At 41.7% G+C, this 15,588-nt stretch overlaps 2 protein-coding genes across 2 annotated transcripts in view; both read right to left on the bottom strand.

The window, feature by feature from the left end:
• Window positions 1-2,291, bottom strand: part of LOC130927819 (mitogen-activated protein kinase kinase kinase 11) — a 37,922-nt gene extending 35,631 nt beyond the window's left edge. Inside the window, exon 1 of the mRNA XM_057853885.1 lies at window positions 72-2,291. Coding sequence (XP_057709868.1) covers window positions 72-828 — 757 coding nt within the window. The 5' untranslated portion in view covers window positions 829-2,291. The remainder of the gene's footprint in view (window positions 1-71) is intronic.
• Window positions 2,292-6,524: 4,233 nt separating this feature from the next.
• drap1 (DR1-associated protein 1 (negative cofactor 2 alpha)) lies at window positions 6,525-14,345 on the bottom strand. The gene is made up of 7 exons (XM_057853893.1): window positions 14,087-14,345; window positions 13,731-13,803; window positions 13,476-13,569; window positions 12,593-12,718; window positions 12,434-12,524; window positions 12,270-12,358; window positions 6,525-7,223 (listed from the first exon to the last, which is right to left on the bottom strand). Exons 1-7 carry the CDS (start codon window positions 14,126-14,128, stop codon window positions 7,049-7,051), a joined length of 690 nt encoding a protein of 229 aa, XP_057709876.1. The 5' UTR covers window positions 14,129-14,345; the 3' UTR covers window positions 6,525-7,048.
• Window positions 14,346-15,588: the final 1,243 nt, after the last annotated feature.

The following is a 15,588-nucleotide window of genomic DNA, read 5'->3' as shown; positions in this document are numbered from 1 at the left end:
TATACATAACATTCAAGTACATCTTTTGTTTCGATGTTTGAGCATTTTCGGCGACAGAGAACTGAACTTACTGTTGTTGGACTTGAGGTCTCGGTGGATGACGGGGACGATGGCCTCGCTGTGAAGGTAGAGCATCCCGCGAGCGATTTGCACGGCCCAGTTGACAAGGATGTGAGGCGGGATGCGTCGTCCGGCCAGCGCCCGGCTCAGGGGTCCGCCAGAGGCGTACTCCATGATGAGACACAAGTTTGGCTCTTGCAGACAAACGCCTTTCAGGGCGATAATGTTGGGGTGTGTGAGCATGGCGAAGAGTCGCGCTTCCTGCCGGACGTTCTGCGCCGTCACGCTGATGTCCTCGTCCGGGTCCTGACGGGCGGCTTTGACGGCGACCAGCGCGCCTCGCCACGTTCCGCGATACACCTTCCCGAAGCCGCCCACTCCGATCACCTCTTGAAGGCTCAGTTCGCGGAAGTTCACCACGGCGGGTTCCAACTCGCCGCCCATGGCGGGGCCCAGTTCGCCCACCACGGCATTACCCTGTAGCTTCCCGTATCCGCTGGGCTTGAAAGAGCCATAATTGGAAGGAAAGATGCCCACCTTGTTGTTGACCTTGCCCGCCCACCAACCTTCGTCGCCGGATATCTCCGAGTCCAACGAGAGGACCTCCACCTGGTCGCCTTTCCGCAGGGTGAGCTCGTCTTTGCAGGACGCCTCATAGTCGAACAACGCTGTCCACACTGGGTTGCTGAAATTGCCTTTTTGCGATTGTTCCAAGTTCTTCCAGTTGGACAACGGGCCTCGGCTGAATATGTTCTTCAGCGGCTCCATGGAGCCTTCCCCGCTCGTTCCGAGCGAATCTCACTCTGCGCCCTGAGGGTTTGAAAATAAAGTACAAAGGAGTACTTTATTGCGCCTCGCTCCCTTTCCCGTCGGTCTTGTTGGTTCATCAGGGACCAGTGAAGCGTTTAACAGGGAGGATCGACTGGTGAAACCAACCCACGCCGCATCGTCCGGGTCAGGTTAAGACCTCGAGAATTGGGGTCGTTCCTCAACGTCATGTGGCTAACGCTTTCCCAATACTCGGTTAGTGTCGCACACTCAAAACGACAGCATAAACTCCAGGTCAAGGACTTGGATTCAGTTTTAAGGTATTTCAAGGCATTTAGCCTAGCTAGCTCGACTGGTAAACGATACCCCCCAAAAAAAGCTCTCAATCTGGCTTTTCTACAGCCTTTAACCCATTTCAATGCAACGGTCACAATGGGGACCCAAAAAAACCCCCAGTCACACGAAGGACCCCAAAAAAAAAATCAATCACAATTTTTAAAATTCTAATTATTGATGAATTTAAAGGGGCTTACCAATAGACTAGGATTGAAAAGAATGCCATCCAAGACACTAAAATGACAAACAAAATGAATCAAAGGATTCCTGACTGGACTCTGAGTGTGTATTTAGCAACTTTTAAGAGTTGAAAACTAGCATTGGGTTTAAAACATAAGAAAAAATATAACAATATTTCTTTAAGGCAATCCGGCTAGACTCCAGGAAGAGTAGCTGTACTTGTTACAACTAATGGAGATCAAAATAAATACAAATACAAATACAAATACTCTAAATTCGCTATTCACTAAAAGCTTCCTAAATACACTCCAAGGGTTGTCTTGAAATAGATTTGTTAGGACGTAAACTTGCAGGCTTAAAAGATGATTTTAAAAAATAGTCAAAAAGTGGTTTGTCCCCGCATTTTCTCGTTTGTTTCGAAGTCCAGGAGTCAAATGAAAGAAAAGACAAGATGGAGAAGAAGAAAAAAGGTTTCCTGCCTGGACTCTGAGAGCTGTTTTTAAGTATATTTAGCCATTAAGTAGAGTGGCCCACCACAAGCAGGAAGCAAAGAGGAGTGTAGAGAAGAATAGCAGGAAAGGGAGCATTCAGTTGAGCTGTTCCAGTGTTTTTACGACAACTTTCAGGTGTGACTGCTGCGCATTTCCCACTAAACTTCACGAAAATAAGTCGTTAGTCACTAACAAGGTTCCCCAAACAACATGCCGGCCCTTATCTTTCCAAAGTAGCGGACCTCATCCTCCTCATCCTCACGACACGGTGCTGGGTCCCGAGTGGCTTGTCCGCTCCGTTTCGCCACTCCAACAGACGCGAAGGGAGTTTCCCGTGATAAAAACAACGATAATCCCATCTAGATCGTATGATTATACTCCGTTTTCTCGCACGGTGAAACTCCAACTAACTTTTACGTCCGTTCTCCAGAGGGTGGGGGAGTCGCAACTTTTTCCCTTTCTCGACCGGATGTCAGGTGACAGGACACGATCAAGTTGGAGCTGCTCCACAATAGGCGCATCCGGCGTTCCCTTACAAAATAAAACTTGAATTTCATTTGAACAATTAGAAACTGCAATTTCGGGGAAATTACAATGGGGCTTTGTTGTGGTAGATACAGATCTGTCAGGTCTCTTCCTGTTGATTGGCTGACATTTTGGGGACACGCTCTCTTGATATCAGGTCACTTCCTGTTGATTTGGGGACATGTCTTGTTGTTATCAGGTCACTTCCTGTTCATTTGGGGACACGTCCTATTGATATCAGGTCAGTTCCCGTTCATTTGGGGACATGTCCCATTGATATCAGGTCACTTCCTGTTGATTTAGGAGCATTTGGGGGACACTTCCTGTTGATATCAGGATATTTCCTGTTGATTTGGGGACATTTTGGGGACACGTCCTGTTGGTATCAAGTCACTTCCTGTTAATTTGGGGGCATTTCGGGGACACGTCCTGCTGATACCAGGTCAGTTCCTGTTCGTCTGGGGACATATCCTGTTGATATCAAGTCACTTCCTGTTGATTTGGGGACCTGTCTTGTTGATCTTAGGTGGCTTCCTGTTCATTTGGGGACACGTCCTATTGATATCAGGTCACTTCCTGTTGATTTGGGGACATGTCTTGTTGTTATCAGGTCACTTCCTGTTCATTTGGGGACACGTCCTATTGATATCAGGTCAGTTCCCGTTCATTTGGGGACATGTCCCATTGATATCAGGTCACTTCCTGTTGATTTAGGAGCATTTGGGTGACACTTCCTGTTGGTCAGTTTACTTCCTGTTGATTTGGGGACATTTTGGGGACACGTCTTGTTGTATCAAGTCACTTCCTGTTAATTTGGGGACATTTTGGGGACACGTCCTGTGATACCAGGTCAGTTCCTGTTCATTTGTGGACATTTGGGGGACATGTCCTGTTGATATCAGGTCACTTCCTCTTGATATAGGGCCATTTCAGGGACATGTCCTGTTGATATCAGGTCATTTCCTGTTGATTTGGGGACATTTCGGGGACACGTCCCGTTGATATCAGGTCACTTCCTGTTAATTTGCGAACAGTCAGGTGACATGTCTCGTTGATATCCATTTGGGGGACATGTCCTGTTGATATCATGTCACTTCCTGTTGATTTGGGGACATGTCCTGTTGATATCAGGTCACTTCCTGTTGATTTGGGGACCTGTCTTGTTGATATTAGCTGACTTCCAGTTAATTTAGGAGCATTTGGGGGACACTTCCTGTTGATCAGTTTACTTCCTGTTGATTTGGGGACATTTTGGGGACACGTCTTGTTGTATCAAGTCACTTCCTGTTAACTTGGGGACATTTTGGGGACACGTCCGGTGATACCAGGTCAGTTCCTGTTCATTTGTGGACATTTAGGGGACATGTCATGTTGATATCAGGTCACCTCCTGTTGATTTGGGGACATATCTTGTTGATATCAGGTCACTTCCTGTTGATTTAGGAGCATTTGGGGGAAACTTCCTTTTGATATCAGTTTACTTCCGGTTGATTTGGGGACATTTAGCAGACAAGTCCTGTTGATATCAGGTCAGTTCCTGTTGATTTGTGGACATTTGGGGGACATGTCCTGTTGATATCAGGTCACCTCATGTTGATTTGGGGACATGTCTTTTTGATATCAGGTCACTTCCTGTTGATTTAGGAGCATTTGGGGGACACTTCTTTTTGATATCAGTATACTTCCTGTTGATTTGGGGACATTTCGCCGACACGTCCTGTTGATAGCAGGTCAGTTCCTGTTGATTTGGGGACATTTCGCCAACACGTCCTGTTGATACAGGTCACTTTCTGTTAATTTGCAAACATTCAGGTGACATGTCCTATTGATATCCATTTGGGGGACAGGTCCCATTGATATCAGGTCACTTCCTGTTGATTTGGGGACATTTGGGGGACATGTCCTGTTGATATCCATTTGGGGATACGTCCAGTTGATATCAGGTCACTTCCTCTTAATTTGGGGACATTTCGAGGACACTTCCTGTTGATATAAGTATACTTCCTGTTAATTTGGGGACATTTCCTGTTGATATCATGTCACTTCCGGTTGATTTGGGGACATTTCGGGGACACGTCCCATTGATATCAGGTCACTTCCTGTTAATTTGTGAACATTCAGGTAACATGCCCTGTTAATATCCATTTGGGGGACATGTCCTGTTGATATCCATTTGGGGATACGTCCTGTTGACATCGGGTCACTTCCTGTTAATTTGGGGACATTTCGGGGACACTTTCTGTTGATATCAGGTTACTTCCTGTTGATTTGGGGACATTTCAGGGACACGTCCTGTTGATATCAGGTCATTTCCTTTTGATTTGGGGACATTTAGCCGACACCTCCTGTTGATATCAAGTCACTTTGTTGATTTGGGGACATTTGGGGGACACCTTCTCTGATATCAGGTCACTTCCCGTTGATTTGGGTAAATTTTGGGGACACATCCATTACAGATCATTGACATTCAACTGGCGCCCAAATAAGTCGATGTCATTGACACCCATGTACGTCCAAATTTTCAATGACAGAAAAACCTGTGTTGTTGGGATTTTTGACCAAAAACTTACCATTACAGCACATTGACGTTCAACTGGCGCCAAAGTCGATGCCATTGACAGCCATGCACGTCCAACTTTCTCATTCATTATCAATGACAGAAAAACCTGTGTGGTTGGGATTTTTGACCAAAAACTTACCATTACAGCAGATTGATATTCAACTGGCGCCCAAGCAAGTCCATGCCATTGACAGCCATACACATCCAAATTTCTCATTCATTTTCAATGGCAGAAAAACCTGTGTGCCAGGGATTTTTGACAAAAAAAACTTACCATTACAGCACATTGACGTTCAACTGGCGCCAAAGTCGATGCCATTGACAGCCATGCACGTCCAACTTTCTCATTCATTGTCAATGACAGAAAAACCTGTGTGGTTGGGATTTTTGACCAAAAACTTACCATTACAGCAGATTGATATTCAACTGGCGCCCAAGCAAGTCCATGCCATTGACAGCCATACACATCCAAATTTCTCATTCATTTTCAATGGCAGAAAAACCTGTGTGCCAGGGATTTTTGACAAAAAAAACTTACCATTACAGCACATTGACGTTCAACTGGCGCCAAAGTCGATGCCATTGACAGCCATGCACGTCCAACTTTCTCATTCATTGTCAATGACAGAAAAACCTGTGTGGTTGGGATTTTTGACCAAAAACTTACCATTACAGCAGATTGATATTCAACTGGCGCCCAAGCAAGTCCATGCCATTGACAGCCATACACATCCAAATTTCTCATTCATTTTCAATGGCAGAAAAACCTGTGTGCCAGGGATTTTTGACAAAAAAAACTTACCATTACAGCACATTGACGTTCAACTGGCGCCAAAGTCGATGCCATTGACAGCCATGTACGTCCAACTTTCTCATTCATTGTCAATGACAGAAAAACCTGTGTGGTTGGGATTTTTGACCAAAAACTTACCATTACAGCAGATTGATATTCAACAGGCGCCCGAGTAAGTCGATGACATTGACAGCTATGCACGTCCAAATTTCTCATTCATTTTCCATGGCAGAAAAACCTGTGGTTGGGATTTTTGACCAAAAACTTAACATTACAGCACACTGACATTCAACTGGCGTCCAAGTAAGTCGATGCCATTGACAGCCATGCACGTCCAAATTTCTCATTCATTTTCCATGGCAGAAAAACCTGTGGTTGGGATTTTTGACCAAAAACGTACCATTACAGCACACTGACATTCAACTGGCGCCCAAGTAAGTCGATACCTTTGATAGCCAATCACGTCCAAATTTTTCATTCATTTTCATTGGCAGAAAAACCGGTGTGGTTGGGATTTTTGACCAAAAACTTACCATTACAGCACCTTTTCAACTGGCGCCCAAGTAAATCGATGCCATTGACAGCCATGCACGTCCAAATTTTTTGGACCAAGTGCAAAGTGCCAATAAGGCACTGCCATATCACATAGGCATTTTGGCCCAAAACCGGTAATAAAAAAAAATGTCGAGATTATCCGATTTCATTTTAAATGCTTTCATCACAAGCGTTTTCCGATATAATTGACAACTCTATTTAGTTTTTCAGTGTGTGGCAAACCGTAAATAATGAGGCACTAGTTGAAATATGACTATTTAATCCATACAAAAACGAAAACAATGTTAAAACGTTCACAATGCAACTTCCTTTGCCTATTTGAAAACATTTAACATGGACAGAAAGGGGAACCTCGTGTCTACTTTCAATGTAGTCATTAAAAGTGATCTAAAATAAAACATAAAATAAAAAAAAGGAGGGGGGCGGCAGGAGTGGCCGTGGAGCAACAAAAGAGCGACTCAGAGATGAGTGTGGCCTGAATGGAAACTATTTGGCAGAACAGGTGTCTTTTTTTAGGGCAGGGGATAAAAACATGAATTAAAAAGAGAACAAAAGAAAGAAACTGTACTGTAAGTGAACCCCTTAAAAATATCCTGGTTGGATTCTCATCTACAGTGAAATAAAAGCCACAGTTTAAAAGAGAACGCAAAAATGAATCAATTTACAAGCGTCTTCCTTTCTTCGGCGTCTCTCGTCGACGAAGAGTCTTTTGCTCCGCGAGAGTGACTTAACACAAAAAAAAAAAAAAAATGTGTGCGTTTGTGCGTGCTGAAAGGGGAGTTAAGAGTCATAGTCTTCCTCGTCGTAGTCCTCATTTCGTTGCAGTGCCGGCGGAGGTGGCGCCGTGCCCATTGCGGAGGGGTGCAAGGCGAAGGTCACTGGGCACCGGACGGGCGCCGGAGCCACGCCGTCCCCTGGGACCACTGTGTGCGTGTGCTTCGGTGGTGCGTGGATGCTTGAACAAGATGGACAAAACACTGGATTCAGTCATACTCAAAATGTCATATGTATGTCTGTGTACCAGGGGATCACAATATTTTATTGTATAAGTAATAAACAGGAAAAACGAGCTACTGTTGTGAATTGGAATGACTTTATCGCCAGTAGATGTCCAATCCGTTTTAACCGGGAGGATTTTTTTTTTTACTTAGGTGTGTGAATTCAAATGAGTATCACGACTTGACGTATAATCCGTTTGAACTTGGACAATTTTTTCACCTAGGTGTGGGAATTCAAATGGGTTAATCACTGGGAGGATTTTTTCACCTGGGTGTGTGAATTCAAATGGGTTAATCACTGAGAGGATTTTTTCACCTAGGTGTGTGAATTCAAATGAGTTCATCACTATTCGACGTCCAATCTGTGTGAACTGGGAGGATTTTTTTCACCTAGGTGTGTGAATTCAAATGATCTTATTACCAGTACACGTCCAATCTGTTTGAACTGCGATTTTTTTCACCTAGATGTGTGAATTCAAATGAGTTCATCACTATTCGACGTCCAATCTGTGTGAACTGGGAGGATTTTGTTCACCTAGGTGTGTGAATTTAAATGAGTATCACGACTAGACGTCTAATCCGTTTGAACTGGGAGGATTTTTTCACCTAGGTATGTGAATTCAAATGAGTGTCACGGGTAGACGTCCAATCCGTTTGAACTGGGAGGATTTTTTTTTCACCAAGATGTGTGAATTCAAATGTGTTTATCACCAGTAGATGTCCAATCCGTTTGAACCGGGAGGATTTTTTTTTACCAATGTGTATGATATCAAATAAGTATCATGACTAGACGTCTAATCTGTTTGAACTGGGAGGATTTTTTCACCTAGGTGTGTGAATTCAAAAGTGTTTATCAACAGTAGACTAGGGCTGTCCCAAACGACTAATTTTCTCCCGATTAGTCAGCCGACTATTTTTACGATTAGTCGACTAATCTAATAATTAATTTTTTTTTTTTTTTTTACTAATTTACCAATGAAATTTTTGTTGACGCTTATCAATTCACAAAAAACATATTGGAACACTCAAATTATTTATTAAAGTACAAATAAACACGTAAATAACAATAATAAATCACAAATAAACAATGAGTTCAAATGCTGATAGAATTAACTAGTGTAGCCTCCGATTGAAAAGATGGTCTCTTAAACTGATGGTTTACAACTTTTATTCCATCCTTGATGTAAACACACTGTAAGAGCTACGGTGCACACAAATAAAGCAACATAATTAGAAATTAATTGCCTATATGAATTGCATTTACATTAATTGATTACCTTATCATTGACAATCTCTCCCTTGAGTGCAATCACTGTATATACTGTATATATTTATGACCTTTTAACCTTATATAATTTTCTATACCATAAAATAAACCATAACATGAAATAAACCTTTCAATTAGCATTAAAAACAATAGTAATAGCACTTATAGGCCCATTGTCAATGAAACATTATTATTTAGTAAGGCGACAGCACCCTCTGGTGTACAAAAAATGAAAAAAAAAAAAAATAATTACAAACTGCGTGAAGGCGCTTGAGGTTTTTATTCACGGCCGACGTGCAGCCAAGCTTGGCATTGAAGAGACAGGACATAAGAGTGTACTCTCCTTTGTTTCTTTGAAATAAGGCAATGTTTTGGACACTCTGGTGCGCTTTTTTTTGGCTTTGTGCCGCTTTCCCCGCTTGCAAACAGAGCATCCGACATTCTAACTTTCCACGCATATATTTTTTTAACCCTTCATTAACCGTCGACGGGATGTTGTGCTCGTCGACGGATTTACGTCATCGATGACGTCGACTATGTCGACTAGTCGGGACAGCTCTACAGTAGACGTCCAATCCGTTTGAACCGGGAGGATTTTTTTTTTTAACCCATGTGTATGGAATCAAATAAGTATCACAACTAGACGTCTAATCCGTTTCAACTAGGAGGATTTTTTCACCTAGGTATGTGAATTCAAATGAGTATCAGTGGGAGGATTTTATTTCCCACCTAGGTGTGTGAATTCAAATGAGTTCATCACTATTCGACGTCCAATCTGTGTGAACTGGGAGGATTTTTTTCACCTAGGTGTGTGAATTCAAATGAGTATCACGACTAGACGTCTAATCCGTTTGAATTGGGAGGATTTTTTTCACCTAGGTGTGTGAACTCAAGTTAGTTTATTACCAGTACACCGCCAATCCATTTGAACTGGGAGGATTTTTTCACCTAGGTATGTGAATTCAAATGAGTGTCACGGGTAGACGTCCAATCCATTTGAACTGGGAGGATTTTTTTTTTCACCAAGATGTGTGAATTCAAATGTGTTTATCACCAGTAGATGTCCAATCCGTTGGAACTGGGAGGATTTTTTTTTACCAATGTGTATGAAATCAAATAAGTATCACGACTAGACGTCTAATCCGTTTGAACTGGGAGGATTTTTTTTTCACCTAGGTGTGTGAATTCAAAAGTGTTTATCACCAGTAGACGTCCAATCCGTTTGAACCGGGAGGATTTTTTTTTTTAACCCATGTGTATGGAATCAAATAAGTATCACAACTAGACGTCTAATCCGTTTCAACTAGGAGGATTTTTTCACCTAGGTATGTGAATTCAAATGAGTATCAGTGGGAGGATTTTATTTCCCACCTAGGTGTGTGAATTCAAATGAGTTCATCACTATTCGACGTCCAATCTGTGTGAACTGGGAGGATTTTTTTCACCTAGGTGTGTGAATTCAAATGAGTATCACGACTAGACGTCTAATCCGTTTGAACTGGGAGGATTTTTTCACCTAGGTGTGTGTACTCGAATTAGTTTATTACCAGTACACCGCCAATCCGTTTGAACTGGGAGGATTTTTTTCACCTAGGTGTGTGAATTCAAATGAGTATCACGGGTAGACGTCCATCCGTTTGAACTGGGAGGATTTTTTTCCCCCACCAAGATGTGTGAATTCAAATGTGTTTATCACCAGCAGACGTCCAATCCGTTTGAACCGGGAGGAGTTTTTTTTTTTTACCTATGTGTATGAAATCAAATAAGTATCACGACTAGACGTCTAATCCGTTTGAACTGGGACGATTTTTTTCACCTAGGTGTGTGAATTCAAATGATTTTATCACCAGTACACGTCCAATCTGTTTGAACTGGGAGGATTTTTTTTCACCTAGGTGTGTGAATTCAAACGAGTATCACAAGTAGACGTCTAATCCGTTTGAACTGGGAGGATTTTTTTCACCTAGGTGTGTGAATTCAAACGAGTATCACAAGTAGACGTCTAATCCGTTTGAACTGGGAGGATTTTTTTCACCTAGGTGTGTGAATTCAAATGAGTTTATCACAAGTCGACATCCAATCTGTTTGAACTGAGAGGATATTTTTTCACCTAGGTGTGAATTCAAATGCGTTTATCACTAGTAGACTTCCAGTCCGTTTGAACTGGGAGGATTTTTTCACCTAGGTCTGTGAATTCAAATGAGTTTATCACTGGGAGGATTTTTTTCACCTATGTGTGTGAATTCAAATGAGTTTTATCACTAGTCGACATCCAATCTGTTTGAACTGGGAGGATATTTTTTCACCTAGGTGTGAATTCAAATGCGTTTATCACTAGTAGACTTCGAGTCGGTTTGAACTGGGAGGATTTTTTCACCTAGGTGTGTGAATTCAAATGAGTATCACTGGGAGGATTTTTTTCACCTATGTGTGTGAATTCAAATGAGTTGATCACTAGTAGACTTCCAGTTCGTTTGAACTGGAAGGATTTTTTTTCACCTATGTGTGTGAATTCAAATGAGTATCACTAGTCGACGTCCAATCTGTTTGAACTGGGAGGATATTTTTTCACCTAGGTGTGAATTCAAATGCGTTTATCACTAGTCAACGTCCAATCTGTTTGAACTGGGAGGATATTTTTTCACCTAGGTGTGAATTCAAATGCGTTTATCACTAGTAGACTTCCAGTCTGTTTGAACTGGGAGGATTTTTTTACCTAGGTGTGTGAATTCAAATGAGTTTATCACTGGATTTTTTTCCACCTATGTGTGTGAATTCAAATGAGTTGATCACTAGTAAACTTCCCATTCGTTTGAACTGGAAGGATTTTTTTTCACCTATGTGTGTGAATTCAAATGAGTAACACTAGTCGACGTCCAATCTGTTTGAACTGGGAGGATATTTTTTCACCTAGGTGTGAATTCAAATGCGTTTATCACTAGTAGACTTCCAGTCCGTTTGAACTGGGAGGATTTTTTTCACCTAGGTGTGTGAATTCAAATGAGTTGATGACTAGTAGACTTCCCATTCGTTTGAACTGGAAGGATTTTTTTTTCACCTATGTGTGTGAATTCAAATTAGTTTATCACCAGTACAAGTCCAATATGTTTGAACGGGGAGGATTTTTTTTCACCTAGGTGTAAATTCAAATGAGTTTATCACTAGTCGACGTCCAATCTGTTTGAACTGGGAGGATATTTTTTCACCTAGGTGTGAATTCAAATGTGTTTATCACTAGTAGACTTCCAGTCGGTTTGAACTGGGAGGATTTTTTTACCTAGGTCTGTGAATTCAAATGAGTTTATCACTGGATTTTTTTCACCTATGTGTGTGAATTCAAATTAGTTTATCACCAGTACAAGTCCAATATGTTTGAACGGGGAGGATTTTTTTTCCACCTAGGTGTGTGAATTCAAATGAGTTTATCACTAGTAGAGATCCAATCCGTTTGAACTGGGTTTTTTTTCACCTAGGTGTGTGGATTCAAATGAGTTTATCACTAGTAGACGTCCAATCCGTTTAAACAGGGAGAATTTTTTTTCACCTGTGTGTGAATTCAATTGAGTTTATCATTAGTAGACGTCCATTCCGTTGGAATTGGGACACTTTTTTCACCTAGGTGTGCGAATTCAAACATCAAGCGCCGTCAATAGTGGCTATTGAATTAACAGAGACACCATTCTAGTGGAAAATTTTGCGAGCAAATTTTTGCTTCCTTTGTTCTTTAATGCGTTACCTGTGGAATCTAGCTGGAGCCTGCAGGTTTGTGCTCGACTGAGATCCGTCCTCTTCGTCTCCGTCCGTCTCGCTGTCCTCAGAGTCTTCCTTTTTCACCAAAATACAACAAATGGTTAGACAATATGACGCTGTCTGGGATCATTTCCGCCAATCACTTCACACCTCTTGCTCTGACTCAGTTCCGGATAACTTCTTGTCCTTGCCCTTAGAGCCCGCGCCGCCGTTCTTGTGAGCGGAACCTGGCTTTTGCCCCCTGGGGATCAAAATTTTAAAAAGTGTAATGCAAACGCTGCGCTCCGTGACATAGTTACACATCAATACCTTCGTGGCACCTTTTCCCCCGCAGCCTCGCTGTGGTTCTCATCCCCCTCGCCCTGCATGTCCGGCACCGTCGCCACCAGATCTTTCAAGAAGTCAAACTGCTGCTCCAGCTCAATGCATTGCTTTCTAGAATCCACACACATATGAATAGTCTTGCAATTGCTTTACGCTCCCTAACAAGTAGTTAAATCAAAATTTAAGTGGAAATCTCTACTTATGCACTGCAAAAGTTGTCTGCATGTCACCCACACCTAGTGGCAGCACTAATGACCACTCACATAGACTTCAAAAATCTATTGACCTGACACGTCGTCCTTCTTTGCCTCATGCCTTCCCATTGGGGGCTGTACCAAAGTCCGCTTTATAAAAGTAATAATCAGTCGAAGACATTTTTGAAAAAGTACTAAAGTTATACCCCATATTTATACAGCCTGACCCCCCACCTCTTCAATCTCTGCAGCAATGCTGACAGCACTCATGTAACGAGTCACATTACATTTTGGAGGGGAAAATGACAAGCAGTACTCAATTGGACATTTAGGGATGTAGTTTCTAAGGGGTGTACTCACTTTTGTTTCCAGGGGTTTAGATATTAATGGCTATATTTTGAATTATTTTGAGGGGAAAATAAATTAACTATTATATAAGCTGCACACAGACCACTTTTCTTTGTGTCAAAGTGTCATTTTGTCAGTGTGGTCCCATGAAAAGATATACTTAAATATCTGCAGAAATGCGAGGGGTTTATGATACACGGTATATATTAGTATGAAAGTACACCTTTTTTACAAACTAAGTTCATGTCAATGTTCATACACTGCGAAACATCGCTAATATTTGCCTGTTATGCTACTTTGTGATGCTTTTTAAAAACAAAACTCACAAGTGTGATGTCGTCATGGTCTTTGCGTTTTTGGACTGAGTGACATGACAAGCCTTGGTGAGCAGCGACTCCAAGAAAAGCTCCAGGGCTCTTGCTGATGTCGTAGTAAAGGAAGTTGATGACATGGAACCTTGTTTTCATGAAATCTTACATGACATACATTCAAAACTGGGGTGGAAGTGAATGTAAATAAGCAGTAATTTGAAGGAGATACATATTATTTCATTATAGCTCCCATATTGACAATAAGGATACAAATAATAACCGGTACTGCTGCAGCTACTTTGCCTATTTCTTCATCAGTCTGCATAATCTTCTTAATCCTTGCCTGGAAAGAGTCAAAACGTAGAAATGAAGCAGTCGCTTCGATGTTAACAGTCCACGAAAGCAGCTAGCCATGCTAAAAACAATGCTAGATAGTTGTGAAGTAGAGCTAGGTTATACGACATAACCGGTGTTACAATACTGCGTTTTAACTTGTTCAAGACATCAAATATTACGTGTGAATACATTTCAGGTGAAATTAAAATTATGATAAAGAATTAGCTTTGACTCAATTTAGCTCAGGTTAGCAAGACGGAACACCGGCGTCGGTAAAGCTTTACACTTACGGGTGGAAATCTGGCGTTGTATTTTTTCTTTTTGCTTGGCATTGTGAAACAAAGCTGGTGGCTAACGAACACAAAACACACGGCAACAAAATGAAATATTACTCCAGGGTAATGTAACAGTCCGCCAACAGGCAGACGCTAAAATAGCTGCTCGACCGTCTCAGCCGGGCTAAGCACCTAGCTTAGCACGTTAGCACGTCGTCGTCACTCCACTGCTGGTTGTTTGGTGCCCGCCAGGTCCTAAAGCCCGGAGAGTTTACTTATAATTAATCAATTTCTTGCTATTGTTCCGCTTCAAATTCAACTAAGAACTAAAAACGTATTTAAAAACAAATAATTTTGTAGCCGACAAGACTTCTATGGTAAAAGATAAGATTGATATAGCTATTTATCCATCAATCCAAAATTAGTGGGAACTATTTTCCACATTCTGCCTCACATTTTTCAACTATTTTTTTAAAAAACCTTGCGATTTTATACTATTGACCACTCAGAACTTTTTAAATATTCAAGTTTCAACCTTTATAAAAACAGAAAAACATGATGTTACAGTGGTAGCGTCTGATGCGTCTCATAGACATCACATGTACAGTATTTTTCGGACTATAAGTCGCAGTTTTTTTTTTTTCATAGTTTGGCTGGGGGTGCGACTTATACTCTGGAGCGACTTATGTGTGGAATTATTAACACATTATTATATCATTTCACATGTTATTTTGGTGTTTTGGAGTGACGCTGATGGTTTGGTAAACTTGTTAACATGTTCTTTATGCTTTAGCTATCTGAATAACTCTTAATAGCCATGTTATGTTAACATAGCGGCCCCGTTCGCATTTCGTTGTTCATGTATCATGTAACATTATCATACTGTACACTTATTCAGCATGTTGTTCTTTATTGTATCTTTATTTTAAATTGCCTTTCAAGATGACATATTTTGTCTATGTGTTGGATTTTTGCTGTGTGGAGATACAGATCTTAGCCCCGCCTAGGTAGGTTTGGGGACAATATCAGGTCACTTTCTGTTGACTTGGAGACATTTCAGGGACATGTCCAGGTCATATCAGGTCATTTGGGAACATTTGAGGGTCGTGTCCTGATCATATCAGGTCATTTGGGGACCATTGAGTGGGCGTGTCCTGGTCATATAAGGTCATTTTGGGGGGGTGTTCTGGTCGTATCAAGTCATTTTGGGACATTTGGGGGGCGTGTCCTGATCGTATCAGGTCATTTGGGAACATCTGGGGGTTGTGTCCTACTTATCAGGTCATTTGGGGACATTTGGGGGGCATATCCTGGTCATATCAGGTCATTTGGGGCTGTGTCCTGGTCATATCAGGTCATTTGGGGACATTTGGGGGACGTGTCCAAGTCATATCAGGTCATATGGATACATTTGTGGGGCATGTCCTGGTCATATCAGGTCATTTGGGGACATTTGGGGGACGTGTCCAAGTCATATCAGGTCATTTGGGGCTGTGTCCTGGTCATATCAGGTCATT

The sequence above is a fragment of the Corythoichthys intestinalis genome, chromosome 13 (genome assembly GCF_030265065.1).
Source record: "Corythoichthys intestinalis isolate RoL2023-P3 chromosome 13, ASM3026506v1, whole genome shotgun sequence".
NCBI classification, from domain to species: Eukaryota; Metazoa; Chordata; class Actinopteri; order Syngnathiformes; family Syngnathidae; genus Corythoichthys; species Corythoichthys intestinalis.
The sequence above is the reverse complement of the archived record's forward strand: the minus strand, read 5'-3'. Positions and strand labels throughout refer to the sequence as shown.

Coding starts and splice junctions, on each gene's coding strand:
- drap1 (XM_057853893.1), bottom strand. CDS start 14,128: ATGCCAAGCAAAAAGAAAAAATACAACGCCAGATTTCCACCC. Junction 13,570..13,730: donor AGCAGTACCGGTTATTATTT/GTATCCTTATTG, acceptor CTACGACATCAG/CAAGAGCCCTGGAGCTTTTC. Junction 12,719..13,475: donor ACCATGACGACATCACACTT/GTGAGTTTTGTT, acceptor TGTGGATTCTAG/AAAGCAATGCATTGAGCTGG.